Genomic DNA, 17,221 nt, shown 5'->3' on the forward strand with positions numbered 1-17,221 from the left:
AATTACGTGTCCACCTACACTAGTTAGCCCAATCACATAAGTTTAGAGAACCAATTAGGAATTCTTTTTCTGGATCCACATCAGCTGATATGGTGGGTCAAGATCAAGATCTAATCAATTCCCTACTTAATAAGAAATTAAAATTAGTAGAAACTAGCTTAGTAGTCACCCAGCAAGAATTGATTAACGATTTAATCAACATGAAGTTAAAATTAGTAGAAACAACCTCTCAAGTTACACATCCACGGTTCCAAACTAACACCCAGAACCAAGAAGAACAAACCTCCCCAACAGAATCTGATTTTGAAGCAAATCAAGTTAATCACCAATTGCTAGTCCTGAATAAACCATTCAAAATTCGATGGAAGAAACTCAATGCTAACATCAAAGCGACGGAAAACATTCCCAAAAGAAACACCTTTAGGGAAAAATATACAAAAGAACAAAAATTGGGCATTTACAATAAATGGACAAATTTCATGAAAAAACACAAATTTGAAGAATTTTTCTTTGATTTTGTTGAAAAAAATATTACGACTCTGAAAAAAAAGCTAGAAGTCATCACCAAAGAAAATTGGTTAAAGAAGATAAAATCAGTCTCTTCTAGTCACCCTCCATAAGAAACAATTTTAATTACGACCATAAACACACAAATATCAGCCAACTCCTTTCAAGGCTCCCAAAGAAGATGCAGGAGTTAAGCCAGTCATTGAACAAAACAATTTCACAAGCCAAAGTCTACACACCATAGGAAAATAGCTGTATAAAATAGAAACCAAAATAGATAGACTTTCACATCCCAAACCAACAATTAAAGAAAAACCCTTAGTCAACTTCCTAGCAGCCTCGTCTAGCACAACAGCTTTAAAGAAGATCTCCACTAGTCAAAAAATAGATCAAATGTTACAAGAGTTAAAACAAGAAAAAACAATCAATGTCTTACAACACCCTGATGAATCTCAACTAGAAACAACTTATGTAATATGGGATTTAAAAGATAAGAGTGAAACAAGTTCAATCAAAAAAGTAAAGGAAGCTTTTCAGAACCTTGAACTAAAATGAATCAAGAAAGAAAAAAAATAAAAATAAATCAATCAATCCAACAACTCTTACAAAGAATTGGTATCCAAAGCTAACACCTTCGGATATTCAATTTGAGGAAAGAAATATCCAGAACCAATTTTTAGTCTTAGCTAATAAACTCTATGAATGGAACATATATGGGTTATTAGAACAAGAACTTTTAAACAAATTACAACACATCTCCATGGTTGCTACTAGTTATGTTACCAACCATAATCTCAATCATGCCCAAGTTGTCGACCTTTTAGTTACTGGATTTACAGGAATGCTCCATTCCTGGTAGGAGAAACATCTCATTGAACAATCCAAGAATGAAATTAGAAATGCAGTAAAACAAGACGAAGAAGGAACACCTATTTTTGATGAACGAATTGGAATAGGAGTCCCAGACACAGTCAACGCGTTACTTTTCACAATCATAGAACATTTCATGGGAACACCCATTAATGTCACCTCAAGAATTCATGACCAACTTAGCGATTTAAGATGTCCGACCTTAAGCAATTTTAGATGATACAAAGACGTTTTTATGTCTAGAGTCATGCTTAGAGAAGGCAGTAATCAACCATTTTGGAAAGAAAAATTCATTAATGGCTTGCCAAACTTGTTCACCCATAAAATTAGACAAGTTTTAGTCAATGAAGAAGTTATCATACCATATAATACCCTTACTTATGGAAATATTATTAATATTATCCAGAATGAATGATTAAAAATGTGTATTGATATGAAAATCACAAAAAAAGTCAACAAAGACAAGTAAATAGCCAAATACAAATTAGGAACATTCTGTGAACAATATGGATTACCTCATATTGCTCCGTCCAACAAAAAGAAGAAATCAGAAACTATACCCAAATAGGAGGAACCCCAAATACAATAAATACAAATTCAAAAATAAGAATTTTGAAACAAACAATTTTTACAAGAAACCCAAGTCCAGCAAAAAGTGAAAGAGGAAGACCTGAAGAAAATTCCACTCCAAAAACCAAGAACAAAAAGTAAATTGTTGCAAGTGTGGCAAATTCGATCACTATGCAAACAAATGTAGAGTCTGAAAACAATCAACCAGTTAAAGATCTCTAAAGAAGAGAAAGTCCAGTTAATCCAAGTCTTAGAATTAAGAGACACTGACCATAGTCAATCTAAAGATGATATAGAGTTTAATTCATCTTCTTCCAGTCACTCCTCAAGTAGCCTTTCATCCCCTGACATCAAGATAAGATGCACGGATACTTGCTGTAAGAAAATTCCAGTCCTCAATAAACAAGAAGAACAAGAATATCTTCTTATTGAGTTAATCAGTCAAATAGATGACCCTGAGTTAAAATCATTTTACTTAAAAAATCTTAAGAAATTAGTTTCCCAATGAGAAGTAGTCAACCACATATAACTCCAAAAATCTGTCTTATTACAACCCTGGAAAGGTTTAGTAAAACTAAAAAAGAAGTTACAATCAAGGATTTACAAAGAGAAGTCAATAAGATCAAAGAAGAGATTAAGTTTCTAGAATCAGAAAACCTAAAAATTCGTTCACATCTCAGTAACATTCAAACACTAGAATTTCTTGGGAACAATGAAATCCAATCCCCAACAAATGAAGAACAAAATAATTCTCAAGAATCATAATCCAAGTCCGTAAATAATCCAATACAGAATTTAGTATTAGGATTACTGCAAAAGATTAGAATCCAGAAATGGTATTCTAAAGTAAAAATAATAATTGAAGATTTCCAGTTAGAAATAATCGCCTTAATTGATTCAGGTGCGGATTTAAATTGTATCCAGGAAGGTTTAATTCCTACTAAATATTTTCATAAGTCAACAAAAATCCTTAGTGCAGCAAACCAATCACCAATGTAGTTAAAATATTAAATTTCAAAAGAACATGTTTGTCAAAATAATGTTTGACTTAAAACACCATTCGTTCTGATGAGAAATATATTAGATCCAGTTATCTTAGGGCAACCCTTCATAGCTCTATTATATCCTTTCAAAGTACACCACATCGCATAACCACGAAAATGTTAGGACAAAAAATCACATTTGAGTTCTGCACGAAAACAGATCTCAAGAAATTAAGACAATTACAAAAAGATAGTATTTCAAAAACCATCAATCTAGTTACCAAAAAATCACAACAAATTAATTTCTTAAACGAAGAAATTAATTACAAAAGAATTGAAGAACAATTAACAAACAAATCTTTATTACAAAACATTGACAACTTCCAAAAGAAACTTGCTAATGAAATTTGTTCTAACATTCCCAACGGTTTTTGGCACAGAAAGAAGAAAATACCAACGAAAGCCAGGGCAATTCAAATGAGTCAAGAAGTTATGGAATTCTAAAAAACAGAAATTGAAGAACTTCTCAATAAAGGAATAATCAGAAAGAGTAAATCACCCTAGTCTTACCCTGTTTTCTATGTCCAGAAAAATGCTAAATTAGAAAGAGGAACGCCTAGGCTAGTCATTAATTACAAACCTCTTAATGAAGTCTTGGAATGGATACAGTATCCAATTCCTAACAAAAGAGATTTAATTAAGAGACTTAGTTAAGCAGTAATCTTCTCAAAGTTTGACATGAAGTCTGGATTTTGGCTAATTCAAATTCATGAGGATGATAAATATAAAATAGCTTTTCTCACTCCTTTTGGTGATTATGAGTGGAATGTAATGTCATTTGGTCTTAAGAATGCACCTAGTGAGTTTTAGAATATCAAGAATGAAATATTTAATCAATACAATCATTTCTCAATCATTTACATCAACGTTTTAGTCAGAGTCAATTGCAAATTTGCAAAGCATATGTTCAAAACATTGCATCAAAATAGATTTTTGCACAATGGCAAGCTATATTAAGTATTTTTTTATTTTGAAATTGAATACATCAAAGGTAGCCAAAATTGCATTCCTGATTTCCTAACTAAAGAATTTCTGCTGGGAAAGAATGATAGAACGAAAACCTAATCGAATAAAGCTTCCAGCCTCTCTACCACCACCACCAGTAAAACAAGAATCAAACCCAAATTCTTCATCAGCCCTAGCCATAACCAATTGTTTCACTCCCTTAGGTTCCACAATAAGAAACCCCTGACCAAACTACCACTCACCACGTCCCAATTACTAGTCAATACCTTTTTAGTGTTCTTTTTAATCTCAGAAATGAACAAATACCAGAAAAACTAGTCAAAAACATCTTCCACCCAACTTCCATTATCAATCCACAGAGTCATACAAAACATTGAAATTCTATCAAGCTATTCTTAGGGAAACCGAGTCAATTTCCATCAAACCACTTTACAGTAAAACCCATGAAAACAAAATCATCTGCCATTCCCTTTGCATTGGTAGATTTTTAACCGAGTCAAATTGAGGAATACTTCTTTACAAAAGTAAACCTCTTCACACCCAACACATCCAGTTACCCAATATTCACTACAATTGTTTTGATTACATTGATGCCTGGACTAATATCTTTCTTCACCAAACAGAAGATTTCAATTGGCATAGAATTCTTACTCCCAGTCAATTCATCGAATATCTCAAGTTCAAGGTTAACATAAATCAGTCTTTCATATCTTTATTTTATTCATTTATCACAATTGGTTTCATGCTTTATATAATCCCACATATGAGTCTCATTTGCTCCCAGTTACACACACACACACACACAGACCCTTTAAAGGAAGAGATCTCAATTTTATTTAAAAAATAGGGATTAGTTATGGGACTACATGGGACTTCAACAATCCGAGCCATCTATTTTGTAAGCCTCGATTCATAGATCATACTTACAAAACTTCAATTCAATTCGAAATCATTTACCTATTTAATTATCACTATGTAATTTCAATGTTTTCTTAGAACACAGTGTTCGTCATTTCTTTGAACTCAATTAGATGCCTCAAATATTTTCAATTTGACTAATATTTTGCAAGGATGATATATGAGGTGCAACTTAAAACATAGACTGTTTGGATCGTTAAAGTTCGATATGGTGTGGGTGCAAAGCTGAAAATAATCCTAAAAATCTACAAGGCGACACGTGGACTTTTACTCAAGAAAGACAAGATTGCCTTCATTAAATGGGCAGGCTTCTCAGATAGTCTCATGTGCAAGTCAGCATCCCTGAAAGTTCAAGTAGCGCACTACGACTGTTCAAAGCTCCCATGTTCCTTTCCTCCGATTCACCTCCAAGGAAGATCCCGCTCCCAAACAACCACCAATCTCCACCGACACTCAAATCCACCATTGTCGCCATCTTTTAGTACAACTCCAATCTAGTTCCCTCAGTCCATATAGAAACCAACACTATTGGAGTGTTAAAGTTTTTGCGTCTTCCGATGAAATCCATAAGCTCTGTCGTTCGACACCAAACAAAGTTGAAAGAGAAATAGGGCGAGAGTTCAGTGATTCAGGGAATTAGGAAATCTTATGGGTTTGTGTTGGTTTTTCTTTGGTTGAGGGTGGGGTGGCTCATGAAGTATTATTGCAATGGCTTCTTCTAGATATTATTGTGAATCTACGATTGCTTCTTCTGGGTATTATTGTGATGGCTCTTTTTGTGCTTCTATTGCGATGTCAATTTTCAATGGTTTTATTTATTTTTAGTGATGGGATGATTGTTTCTTCAAAAAAATTCATGACAAAGTTAATGACTTTTGATCAAAGTTCAAAATTTTCAAGTTCCAATGCCATTAATTCATATCACATCGGATGATTCCCATAAAATTTGGAGAAGATGTAATATTTACAATAGCTAGTCCAGTTTAGTCCAACATTACACCAAACGTTCAGTCTAGCTTAGTTTATTCTAAGTCAGTTTAGCTTAGTCCTTGAAGCTAGTCCAGTCAGATAGTTCGATGCAACAAATGCACCCTTAGTGCCAAGCATTAATCACCGCAAATCCATCTCCAAATCCTTCAAAGCCTATTTGGTGGGTTGGGTGGGATTGGGTCTGTTTGGACTGATAATTCTTGGGCTTGGTTTAATTAGGCCCAGTCATTTCGGAAAGCACTAAACTCTTGTTTGGTATTTAATTTTGGCTAAAGTGCACAGTGTTGCGTACTAAACATTTTTAAATATTATGATGTGGCAGTTAGTGGCCGACGAGTCTACAATGGTCAGGCTGGAAGGATTTCGGAATGAGGATTAGGCAGAAGAAATGTGTTTTTCAATGGCAAAAACTCGTAAATAAAGAAGGATCAAGTGTGAGCTCTTGATGGATTTAACCCATCCATAAATAATCCCTTGAACAAAGGAGTTTAAGTAACTTGTGGTGTAAGTATTCAATCTATTCATGACTAAATAACTTCAATTTGTTGGTCTACGCCAACAATGGCACACCCAACATTCCTTACCTTTCATAGAGAGCCTGCCAAAGGGTTCGCAAAGGCACATTTCAAAACTAATCTAGGAAATTACAATGTAGACAAAGGGAAGTTGTGTGAGACACACTTAAGACCGAACAGGGATTTAGGGATGAGATTGGATTGGCAGGGACATGTAAGAAATGACTTATAACTCATGTAGAAGGATAGGTTAAAAAAACCCACTCTATTGTGGATTTATAGCCCATCATGTCCAATCTTGTCCATCTCATATTGTAACACAACAAACAATGGACTGGACTTAAGTCCATTTTAATTGGTCACAACCTATCTCTCCCAGCCCACCAAACAAGCCCTCATATTATAGATAAGCCAGTGCATCTTTTATTTCGGGAAAAATATTATTTCATGCCGCTTGATCACGATTAACGTGACATGTCTGACCACCTAGTATCGACATGTTATCAAACTATCAACATATCATCTATATTATTAATATTTATATAAATCAAAACTTATAAAAACCAAAAAAAAAAAAAAAAGGTGTGATATCCACACACCTCTTTTTACTTCTCACACACCTTTTGTTAATTTCTGTCATTTGATCTTCTTCACTTTATCGATCTGACGGCTGAAAATTAGAAAAGTGTGTGAGAAGTAAAAAGGTGTAACATCTCACATCGTCCAGGGGAGTTGATCATGTAAGCCTTATATGTATATTCTCATCTCTACCTAGCACGAGACCTTTTGGGAGCTCCCTGATTTCGGGTTCCGTAGGAACTCCGAAGTTAAGCGAGTTCGCGTAAGAGCAATCTCAGGATGGATGATCCACTGGGAAGTTCTCGTGTGAGTTCCCAGAAACAAAACCGTGAAGGCGTGGTCGAGGTCCAAAGCGGACAATATCGTGCTACGGTGGAATCGAGCCCGGGATGTGGTGGGGGGCCAGGCCGAGATGTGACAATTTGGTATCTGAGCTAATCACTGGCCGGAAGTGTGCTGATGAGGACGTCGGGCCCCTAAGAGGGGTAGATTGTAACATCCACATCGCCCAGGGGAGTGGATCATGTAAGCCTTATATATATATTCCCATCTCTACCTAGCACGAGGCCTTTTGGGACCTCACTAGCTTCGGGTTCCGTAGGAACTTCGAAGTTAAGCGAGTTCACGCGAGAGCAATCCCAGGATGGAAGACCCACTGGGAAGTTCTCATATGAGTTCCTAGAAATAAAACCGTGAGGGTGTGGTCAAGGCCTAAAGCGGATAATATCATGTTACGGTGGAGTCGAGTCCAGGATGTGGTGGGGGCTCGAGCCGAGATGTGACAAAAGGGGTGTGTGAATATCACACCCCCTAAAAACAAAGAAGATCCATCTTCTTCTAATCCCCATCCCACCTTGTCGCATTAAGCCTGCACCACCTTGCCCGCTTCCAGAGCAAGCAAAAACAGAAAAAAAGATGAATGTCAGAGATCTGAACCTAGCACCCTAACCCACCTCACTACTCATGCGACTCATTTATCTCTCTCATCTATTCTCATCAGAATCGAAACCCAAATATCACTACCATCAGACAAAATTAAACAAGTAATCAAGGTTGGGGTATTAGGCTTGCATAAAGGGAGAAGAGGGGTGAGATCCGTGAGAGTGGGTTTGGAGCAACGGGTTGGGGAAGGATCCATTAGGGAAGGGCAGTGATCTGATTAGGTTTCACAAAAGAAAAACTAGATCTATACTCTTCCTTCTTAGTAATTTCACAATAAACAAAAATAGAGCTATATTCTTCCTCTGAAATTAAAGAATTTTTCCTTCAAAGATTGTGTTAGGATTTTAAAATTGAAGTTCCCAACTGGATCTTTGTGGAAATTGGAAACAGGTGACAAGTTCTACAGAAAAAATCCCTCAACTTGATTTGGTGGGTTCTGGGCAGCTGCAGAGGCTTCTTGCTTTGTTCTTTACGACAACCAACTTCTGTTTTTCTTTTGTTTTTTCCACATTATAATATTTAATTAGACTTGTGGAACCTACTTATGTGCCACATCAGCATATAACAGAATTTTTGACAGAATTGTGACGGAAGAACCACATTGTTTTGCGACGTCCATTTTCAAGGATTACACTTATCGATTTTGAATTTCAGGGACCATCTTGATAAGATGAGTTAATTTTAAGGACCATTTATGATAAAAACCCATATCATTTTATTAGATAGTCAGGGAAGCAAAGATAAAGCGAAACAACAGCTGAGTCGGAGGAAATAGTTCAGGCAAACGCCCGCAAAACGGTCTACTCTGTGACTTTTATTTAATTTGATATATACTTTTAAAATTATTTCCCGCCTAACACGACGCCGTTTCCGAAAGCGCCAACTCAGAAGAGATGACCCACTGCAAAATTTACCGCATTATCTGATATCCGAAAAAGAATCCAACCTCAGCTCCGAGGGCTCAACAGCAATGGCGTCGCCTTTGCCGTCCTCTCACCCTCCTCGTCTCTCACTCCTCTCCAAAACTTCACCGCCTCAGTACCACCGCCTTCTCCTTTCCCCGAGCATACCCGACCATTTCCGATTCGAATGCCCGGCGGGGCAGCCCGGGTTCTTCACCCGGCTCGGCAGGCTTATCAAGGAGAAGGCCAACAGCGACGTGGAGAAGCTCTTCTCGGGATTCTTAAAGACTTGCGATAATCTCGCTGTCGTCGACGAGCTCTTGCTCTACTGGTACCTCGCCGACACCGATCGAGTCCTCGACGAACTCGAAGAGGTTTTCTTTTTATCCCTGTTTGTTTCTCGGGAAAAAGTTACCCTCAATTTTCCGGGGAAAATGTATTAAGTATGTTCTTTTAGGTTTCAGGCTCTGCTGGTATCCGATTTCGGGCCGAAAATCACGATTAAGATTGTGGAGAGTTTGAGGGAGGATATAGTTGCTGGGAAGCTGAAATCTGGAAGTGAACTTAAGGTAAATCCTAACAGCTGACAAGAACATTAACATTGTCTCCCCAAAAAGTACCGAAATTCTTCCAATTATATCGGAGTTAGGTATATAAATTTGGTTGATCAATCGAATGGAGCGCTTGTTAAACTTAAGTTAATTGGTATGCACGTAAAATGTAATAATGTGGTATCGGGATCGGGATGTTTGTAGGATGTGTTGAAGAAGAGTGCTCGATTTGTTAACTACTAAAGGGAAAACCGAACTTCAACTCGGATACAGGTGATGAGCTTTCTCGAGTTTTAGATGTTGTGTCCAGCTTTAGAGTTTAATTGTGGTTATTATTTGTTGTGTTATCAGGAAACCAGCTGTGGTTATGATTGTTGGCGTTAATGGACGCAGGAAAACATCTCTTGGTAAGAATAGAACTAGGCTCGTATCATGCGCTCTCTGCTGATGTCTTAAGACACATTTTGATTTCCAGCCTATTTAATCTGACGGCATGCATATTTGGGAAAACTTAGTGGACATGAACTCAAGTTTAAGAAACCTTTAATCCGAACTTCATAGTGAGTCAGTGACACATCACTACAAAAATCCAATATTTGCGGACTGTTTTCTTTAATATACTTTCAGCTATCTGTGGTTTAAGTGATCGAGGACCCATTAAGATTGATAATGATCTGATCAACTCTCCTCATGCAGGAAAGCTCGCTTATAGATTGAAGAATGGAGGGGCAAAGGTGTGACATTTTCATCTGTTGATTGTCCTGGCTGCAAGGAGTTGGCTTCGTCCTTTGCGAGTAAAACATTCTTATTTCGGTGGCTTTGTGGTCTAAATCCATTTGTGGTTTCAAATTGGCCAGGTATTAATGGCTGCAGGGGATACCTTTCGAGCAGCTGCATGTGATCAGCTGGAGATATGGGCCGAGAGGACTGGGTGTGAGATTGTTGTGGCTGAGAGAGAGAAGGCCAAAGCAGCATCAGGTAGGTAGACAACTTGGATTGGACAGACAGATGAAATTTTATTTTCTTTTTCAGTTGACATGGTGTAACTACTGACATATAGTCTTAAAGTGCTTTCTGAATAGTTATTTCTCAGGCTGTGAAGAGAGGGAAAGAACAAGGGTATGATATTGTCTTATGAGACACCTCTGGACGTAAGTTTGTTCGAGAACCTTTCATACGTCTGTTGAACTGTTTATGTAAATTTGTGAGCTTAGCTGATTCATCTGCACTTAATGTATATAACTTCAGGTCTGCACACTAATTACAGCTTGATGGAAGAGTTGATTGCATGCAAGAAAGCTGTGACCAAAGTCATGCCTGGTGCTCCTACTGTAAGCTCAGCCGTTGGACACTTTTATCATCTTTCTATAATCCAGTTTGAAAATCTAGGCATGTGAGCGCATATACTTCCCCTTGAACAGAATAATTCTGAGTATAGTATGTTCTTTGATAGTGTATCGTGTCGAAAAATAGTTCTTGCAAGATGATGCAGTTGCGTCCTTGGAACCAATATGGGTCCATGAATAGGATACTGTGAATGGTAAAATCAAGTCTGGTAAAGTGATAGCTGAGGAAAATGTTAGAGATATTGTATTTACCAGAGACCTTCTATTGGATGAAAACAAGGAACATCTTTTAACTACTTTGTCATGCTCTCAAACCTTTTGCGTAGTGTTTATTGGTGATATGTAACCATGCCTCTGAAAATCTTACCTTTTTATGCCATATTTCAAATTATTAACACTTCATACTTTCATTTCTTTGATTTGTGAATCTATCTATTCATGCCTGCCACTACCATATCCATCCGTGTATTCTTTGATTTGTATGTGCCCGGTTTATTCTGTGAGATATCTAGTAACTTCTCCAAATCCATACAATCTGTCTTGTGACACCTTTTTCTATATGTGCCTATCTATGTTTCTTTTAATACATGCAGGAGATCCTACGAGTTCTGGATGGGACCACGGGTTTAAACATGCTTCCGCAATCAAGAGAATTCAATGAAGTAATGTTCTTATTGTTTACCTTCTGGATTAAGATGGTTGATTATTCTTCGCATGATCTAGTTTGTCACAAGAGTGTTTAAGTTTGTTCCCTTTCGTGTTTTGGATGCAGCATGTTATATTCCAGTTTTGTCAGTTAGAATAGAACATAGATATTTGATTGAATATCTTGCCCTTAATCTGTACTCTAACTCTTTGTGCCACTTCATTTGTGTTTTGATTGTTTGCCTTGTACATATTGTGACAGATTGTTGGTATAACTGGTTTGATTTTGACAAAACTTGACGGTTCTGCTAGAGGAGGCTGTGTGGTATGTTCAAATCTTCTGTCCCATATAGTTTTCAATTTTGAATTGAGTTATTGGTGTAGCTTCTGTTATTTTCAAGGCTTAATTCTCAAGTCTCTTTTTCAGCCTTCACTAATTATAAGGTTGTATCTTATTTTAGGTCGGTGTGGTGAATGAGCTCGGCATCCCTGTAAAGTTTGTGGGTGTTGGTGAAGGCGTAGAAGACCTCCAACCGTTTGATCCAGAGGCCTTTGTTAATGCCATATTTTCATAGTCCGAATGTAGGTAGGTTGCAAGTCTCCTACATCAAGTGACCCTGTACTGAGGCAATGTCAGCAACCATTAATCCGATTGGGGAAAAACAGGCTTAGGATGAAACTTCCAAGTTGAAAATCACAAATTAGGATTTTCAGACAATCACGATTATTATTGGTCGTGAAGTAGTGCTACTTTCCGCCATATTGGTGCTGTAGGATGAAAGTGAAGGTTTAGAGTTGATGCAAAATTGCGAAGCCTTAGGTTGCTGGGCGGTTTCCGCCATGTTTTCTCTTGCAATGTTTTGTCAGTGTATATTATTTTGGTGCAAAAGGTTCAAAGACCCTCTGTTTGGCCAGGGACTTTAACTACTAAGGAATTGGTCTCCCGCATTCAACCTTTCACTTCTCTCCAAAGCAGCAGCAGCATTAAACATAAAAAGCTCCAATCAAGTCGGCAAGGTCTCCCCGATTAGTATCGTATTCCATTATCACAGGAGGAAGCAACTCTTTGAATACTAATTTGAAGGCTAAGCCGTCTCAACTTCAATACACAAACTGTACGATAACCACTTTCATCTTCTTCTCCAAGTCGTCTTCAGACTCATCGTATGGATGATATAGCCCGTGATTACATGGCAGCCTCAAAGGTGCAATAGGTAACAAATATTTAGTCTTTGGACATGACATACACCGGTATACACCCCTGCAATTGCTCCCCACTCCGTTCCAAGTTCAAACTACGGTATGTCAAAATTGCCCATGCATTGTCTTCTTCTGGTACTGCTGCTGCTTACCCAAGTGAGGAAGATTTCTTGAGCTTCACGCGTTGCAATAAACGTCGATTGATGGACCTGGCCTGCAAGCCCGTGGCAGAAATAACAAAGGCTGGCAGCTGAAGAGGTTCGGAAGGTCCTCAGGAATTGTTGGTTGCATTAGTTTTGTACTTTGTTTCGAGGGAATGCCGAAGATCCGTAAGCTTGAAATGAAAGATACATTGTTTACATACCAGTAAACTGTAGTGTCTTGGCTGCACGTCCCACATCTCCCAACCTTTTCTTGCGCTAGGGGAGATTGGGGGATATGAAACTCGTGTAGAGAACGTTGTTTTCGTATGCATAAGCGTACATATAATTAGCTCCAATGTTATTAAATGATAACCTATTTCGCACTTAAATCACATATAAGACTAGATTCTCTACGGATCTTATGTCCGTATTATCAAAATACATTATGCAATAGAAATGCGACATGGGAGGCAGTCGTAAAAATTGACAAGATATGCAATAGAAATGTGCCAACGAGGTACAAATTTGGGTAAACAAATAGAGAGATTTGACATGCGAATCATAATTTTGCAACAGGCGTATGGTAGAACGTAGCACGAGCAGTGTAAACCAAGCGCCCGGTTTTCTTGAGTTTCAATTCAAGAGCCATCACGCTCAGATTTCTTCCACTCCGAACAACAGTTGCATCAACTATCACCTCTTCCTGTAAAAGTCCCGTCAGGTAAAGTGAAAATCGAAACAGAAAGAAATGAACAGCATGAATAACGCAAACTATAATCAAAACAGAAAGAAATGAACAGCACGAATAACAGCATGAATGTCGTGGTTAGCTGATTGCACCTTCACCGATGTCCAAAAACAAATTGAATACCTGCTTAATTTTTTAATAGTTTCATCAAAGTCTGGGAGCATTGTGTGCAACTTGGGCAGTTATTCTTGGAACCTATACCTAAACAGAGTTTGGGGGTTTCAAAACCACTATCAGCCTGAGTCAATCAAGTATGATACGGCCACGATTATGTCGTTTAAGGTTTGGAAACTTAGCACCGTCTTTATATCCCAATTTTTGGCCCATTTCAGTTGGTATCACAGCCTGTGAGAACACAATTCCACATTGGCATCTTCAGAAAGTGGATTCAAAGTACAGCGAGCAACCTTTTTTTAATTAGTAAGAGATTTTATTAACAAAAAGAAGAAACAACTCAAGAATAATAGAAGTATAAGTTCTCTGCATCAAGATGCACGAAAGGCAGACCCTTGACATTCAAGGAATTGCACACAGAAGGTACAAATCCTCATCACAATTTACAAGTTTTAAGCGCCAACAAGATCCAAAATCCTAATTTCTTCCTTTGACATTCTATACCAATACAATTACCATTTGAAATTCCTCAGAAGACCATTCAATCTCCAACGAAGACCGCTAAATAATCTATAGTAAAGTTTTGAATTCATTCCACTCTATTTTGGCAGGTGCATCAAACTTTATATAGCGACATTTAAAAAAAAACAAATGTAAATTCTATGGGACTTACATTCTTTGTTGCACTAGAGAGGTAAGAAACGCTCAGTTCCCCCAGAAAAAGCTCCTTATCATTAGCCACGACAGTTCTTGCACAAGCTACGGACACAACCTCAGCAACAGCAGCAATAGCTCCTCCATGAAATCCGGAATAGAAATTCTGCATATTCATCAATAAAACATCATTACGTTTGTTAGGTTTCAAAGACAACAAACCAAAACACAACAAAATTAACCCAAAATACAAGAACAATTGAAACAGACGTCAAATTGAAATACAAGTGCACATTAGTGAGCAAAATGGCGGAATTCGATGACGAAGTTAATAGCTTTGAAATGGAGTCTAACAAAGCATCTTTGCTTTGCTTTAGATCAAAGTCTCAATCAGACAAGCTAATAGAATGGATCTAAGCCGATCATTAGTTTGGTTACACAAACACCCTTTTAAATCAAGCAACATTGTCTTCCTTCCCTAAATTTTCTCAGCAACCAAACAAGCACACAGCTCAATTCAGTCAAACCAGTTACCAAAAACAATCAAGACCCAATTCAAATCAAATAAATCCCAAAAGGGTCCAATCCTATCCCTCAAATTTTCCTACTTTTGGGAATAAATAACCCATTTCTAGAATTTTCTGAGCAACCAAACAGAACCACTGAAAACTAAAAGTTGAAACAAAAGAGGGGAAGATACATTACAGTGACAGCAGGCTTCACAGATACGAGGCAGGTGACACGACCACGGGATATGTGAAGGGGCTTCAGGAGGTCACGAATGATGTCGGAGTAGGTATCCTTTCTAGCATCGAACTCATCTGGGACAGGGTCCGAGATCCCAACTCCTTGTAGAAAGTTCAGAACTCTGATTACGTCTTCCCGAGGAATGTCGTCTGCAATTTTTGCTGCGGAAGCGAAGTCCTCTGTGATTTCAATGGAGGGTTTCACCATTTTTGCCCTATTGCTCCTGTCTCTCTGTAACTATTGAACCAACTGCATGTTAACAATTGGAGAAATGTTCACACCAACACCAAATGGATCGTCAAGACGCAAAATTTAAGTTTGAACTCGTCCAAACTTGTTCTATTATTGGGCTAACAAAAAAAAAAGGGTGTGATATATCCACACCATCCCTTTTTACCTTTTTAATTTTTAACCGTCCGATTGGATAAATTGAAAAATATCAAATGACAGAAATTAACAAAGGATGTGGAAGAAGTAAAAAGAGGTGTGTGGATAACACAGCCCTAAAAAAAATTTTGTTTAAACTTATTTTTTGTCAAATCTAGCCTAGAAAATGAGCCAATGTTGGCTAAGTCCCAGTTGTTAACGTTGCCAACCACTTGCAGAAAGACTAATGACTATTTTATTAATCGGATGACTTACATGGTTAGACCACTGGTTCACCAACAGTCCAAATTCAATTTAAAAAAAAAAATCAAATTTATAAATTTATTTGTTGGGGGACTTTAGTTTGAGGTGGATTGGGGCTTTGTGAGTACTCTTTTGCTTCTCTTGATTCGCTTTTGTACCAAGTCACAGAATATTTCAAAAGAATTAACACGTCTTAGGAAATATTCCAGTTAGATCAATGACTCAAAGATAGCATGATTAAGTAAATAATGGCTTGCTCAAGTGATGCATGGTGTGTAAACTAGAAGTTTATTAGTTTAGCATGAGAGAGAACTTTGCACGGTTGCATGATATTCTAGGTTCATAGGGTCTAAAAAGGCTTCTGTTGACTGAGAGGATTGTCAAAACCAAATATGCGCACCTCCGTGGGGGTGGTTGAGTACAAATCCGCATAATCTGAGCAACCTGCAAAACAATAAAACAACCATAAACAAACCTTAAGTCAGGGGGTGTGTCAGCCAAAGGCTATCCGACAGTCAAGTTTGTGAATGATTTGAGAGTCAGGCAGTAGGTAAGAGAATTCAAGTGTATAGATTACGTTACCATAGATGAACCCTAGATGTGTGTATTTATACGGTGGAAATGAGACCTTTTTAGGATAAAATCCTGGCTCTAGGTCGGGAGAATCTTAAAGGATATCTAATAAGTAGATATTGCATCCTCTTAGGAGTGCACGCCTATCTTTAGATTGTAGGGACTCCAAGACTTATAGGACTTGATTGTGTCCACATCCAGATCAGACCGTGCATCTTGCGGAACAAGCATAGTCATCCAGCAGACTCCACATATTACCTCGTAGTAGAGTGATAGTGGTACCCTGCTTCATCTGATACAACTCCGGGCAGAGCTGGTGAGTCCATGATTGGACTTCTAAGGTAACAGTATTCGGATTAGCCTTACTCCAGCCTTGGAAAATCATGGTCCCACAAACCCTATAACAAAAAAGGCATTCCACTTCTCAATTAGCCAAAACAGTTCACATGACATACATGTCCAAGTTCAAACATGAAACAGAGGGTTTTAATGCCGAGTTCCACCGGTGGTACAACATAGAACCTTCTCCACTTCTGAGGTCACCTAAGGCAAATCCTACGTCATTGTTTAGCTCTATCGACTCAACGACACTACTGGAAAATATATATCAGGTTTGTGGGAGACTCGATTATGAGACAAGAGTCGTCGAGTATTGGAACCACAAGCAAATGACGGAAGAAAAAGAGCTTGTGGACCTCAACAGTAAAGTCAATGAAACGCTCTACCGTGCAAGCAAGCAGAAAATGAAGGTTGACACATCTGGCGAAAGATCTCATTCCTAAATTTTGAATTGTCGCAGAAGTGTCACAACCATATTGAGTTGTACAAGTGTTCCGGGGAGGAAAATGCTTAAATGGAAGAGGAACGCAACAAGGGGTTTGAGGATTTTTGTCAGGTAACGAAGGGAGAGGTATCGCATCAACCACAATGAGATTCTATGATAGTGAAGGAGTCGAATCATTTAATAAAATTTGGGATCGATGATCATTTGGCAAGGGTTATGCTTAATAGCCAGTGTTCTAAAAATCGGCCTACGTGGCCGCCTAGGCACTGGGCGATGAAAGCCCA

General features: G+C 37.9%; 1 protein-coding gene and 1 pseudogene across 1 annotated transcript; one reads left to right on the forward strand and one right to left on the reverse strand.

Moving 5' to 3' along the window:
• Positions 1-8,836: 8,836 nt before the first annotated feature.
• On the forward strand, positions 8,837-12,907 carry LOC103932719 (annotated as a pseudogene).
• Positions 12,908-13,167: 260 nt separating this feature from the next.
• On the reverse strand, positions 13,168-15,172 carry LOC103932705 (acyl-coenzyme A thioesterase 13). Its single transcript, XM_009342341.3, has 3 exons — positions 14,909-15,172; positions 14,223-14,369; positions 13,168-13,390 (listed from the first exon to the last, which is right to left on the reverse strand). Exons 1-3 carry the CDS (start codon positions 15,155-15,157, stop codon positions 13,247-13,249), a joined length of 540 nt encoding a protein of 179 aa, XP_009340616.2. The 5' UTR covers positions 15,158-15,172; the 3' UTR covers positions 13,168-13,246.
• Positions 15,173-17,221: the final 2,049 nt, after the last annotated feature.

This window comes from the organism of the source record quoted next, unplaced genomic scaffold (genome assembly GCF_019419815.1).
Source record: "Pyrus x bretschneideri cultivar Hongxiangsu unplaced genomic scaffold, Pyrus_bretschneideri_v1 Contig87, whole genome shotgun sequence".
NCBI lineage: Eukaryota > Viridiplantae > Streptophyta > Magnoliopsida > Rosales > Rosaceae > Pyrus > Pyrus x bretschneideri.

What these genes read in the sequence shown, in the direction of transcription:
- LOC103932705 (XM_009342341.3), bottom strand. Translation starts at nt 15,157, where the DNA reads ATGGTGAAACCCTCCATTGAAATCACAGAGGACTTCGCTTCCGCAGCA. An exon ending in CTGTGAAGCCTGCTGTCACT is followed by an intron (nt 14,370 to 14,908) that starts GTAATGTATCTT and finishes ATGAATATGCAG; the next exon opens with AATTTCTATTCCGGATTTCA. An exon ending in TCTCTAGTGCAACAAAGAAT is followed by an intron (nt 13,391 to 14,222) that starts GTAAGTCCCATA and finishes GGACTTTTACAG; the next exon opens with GAAGAGGTGATAGTTGATGC.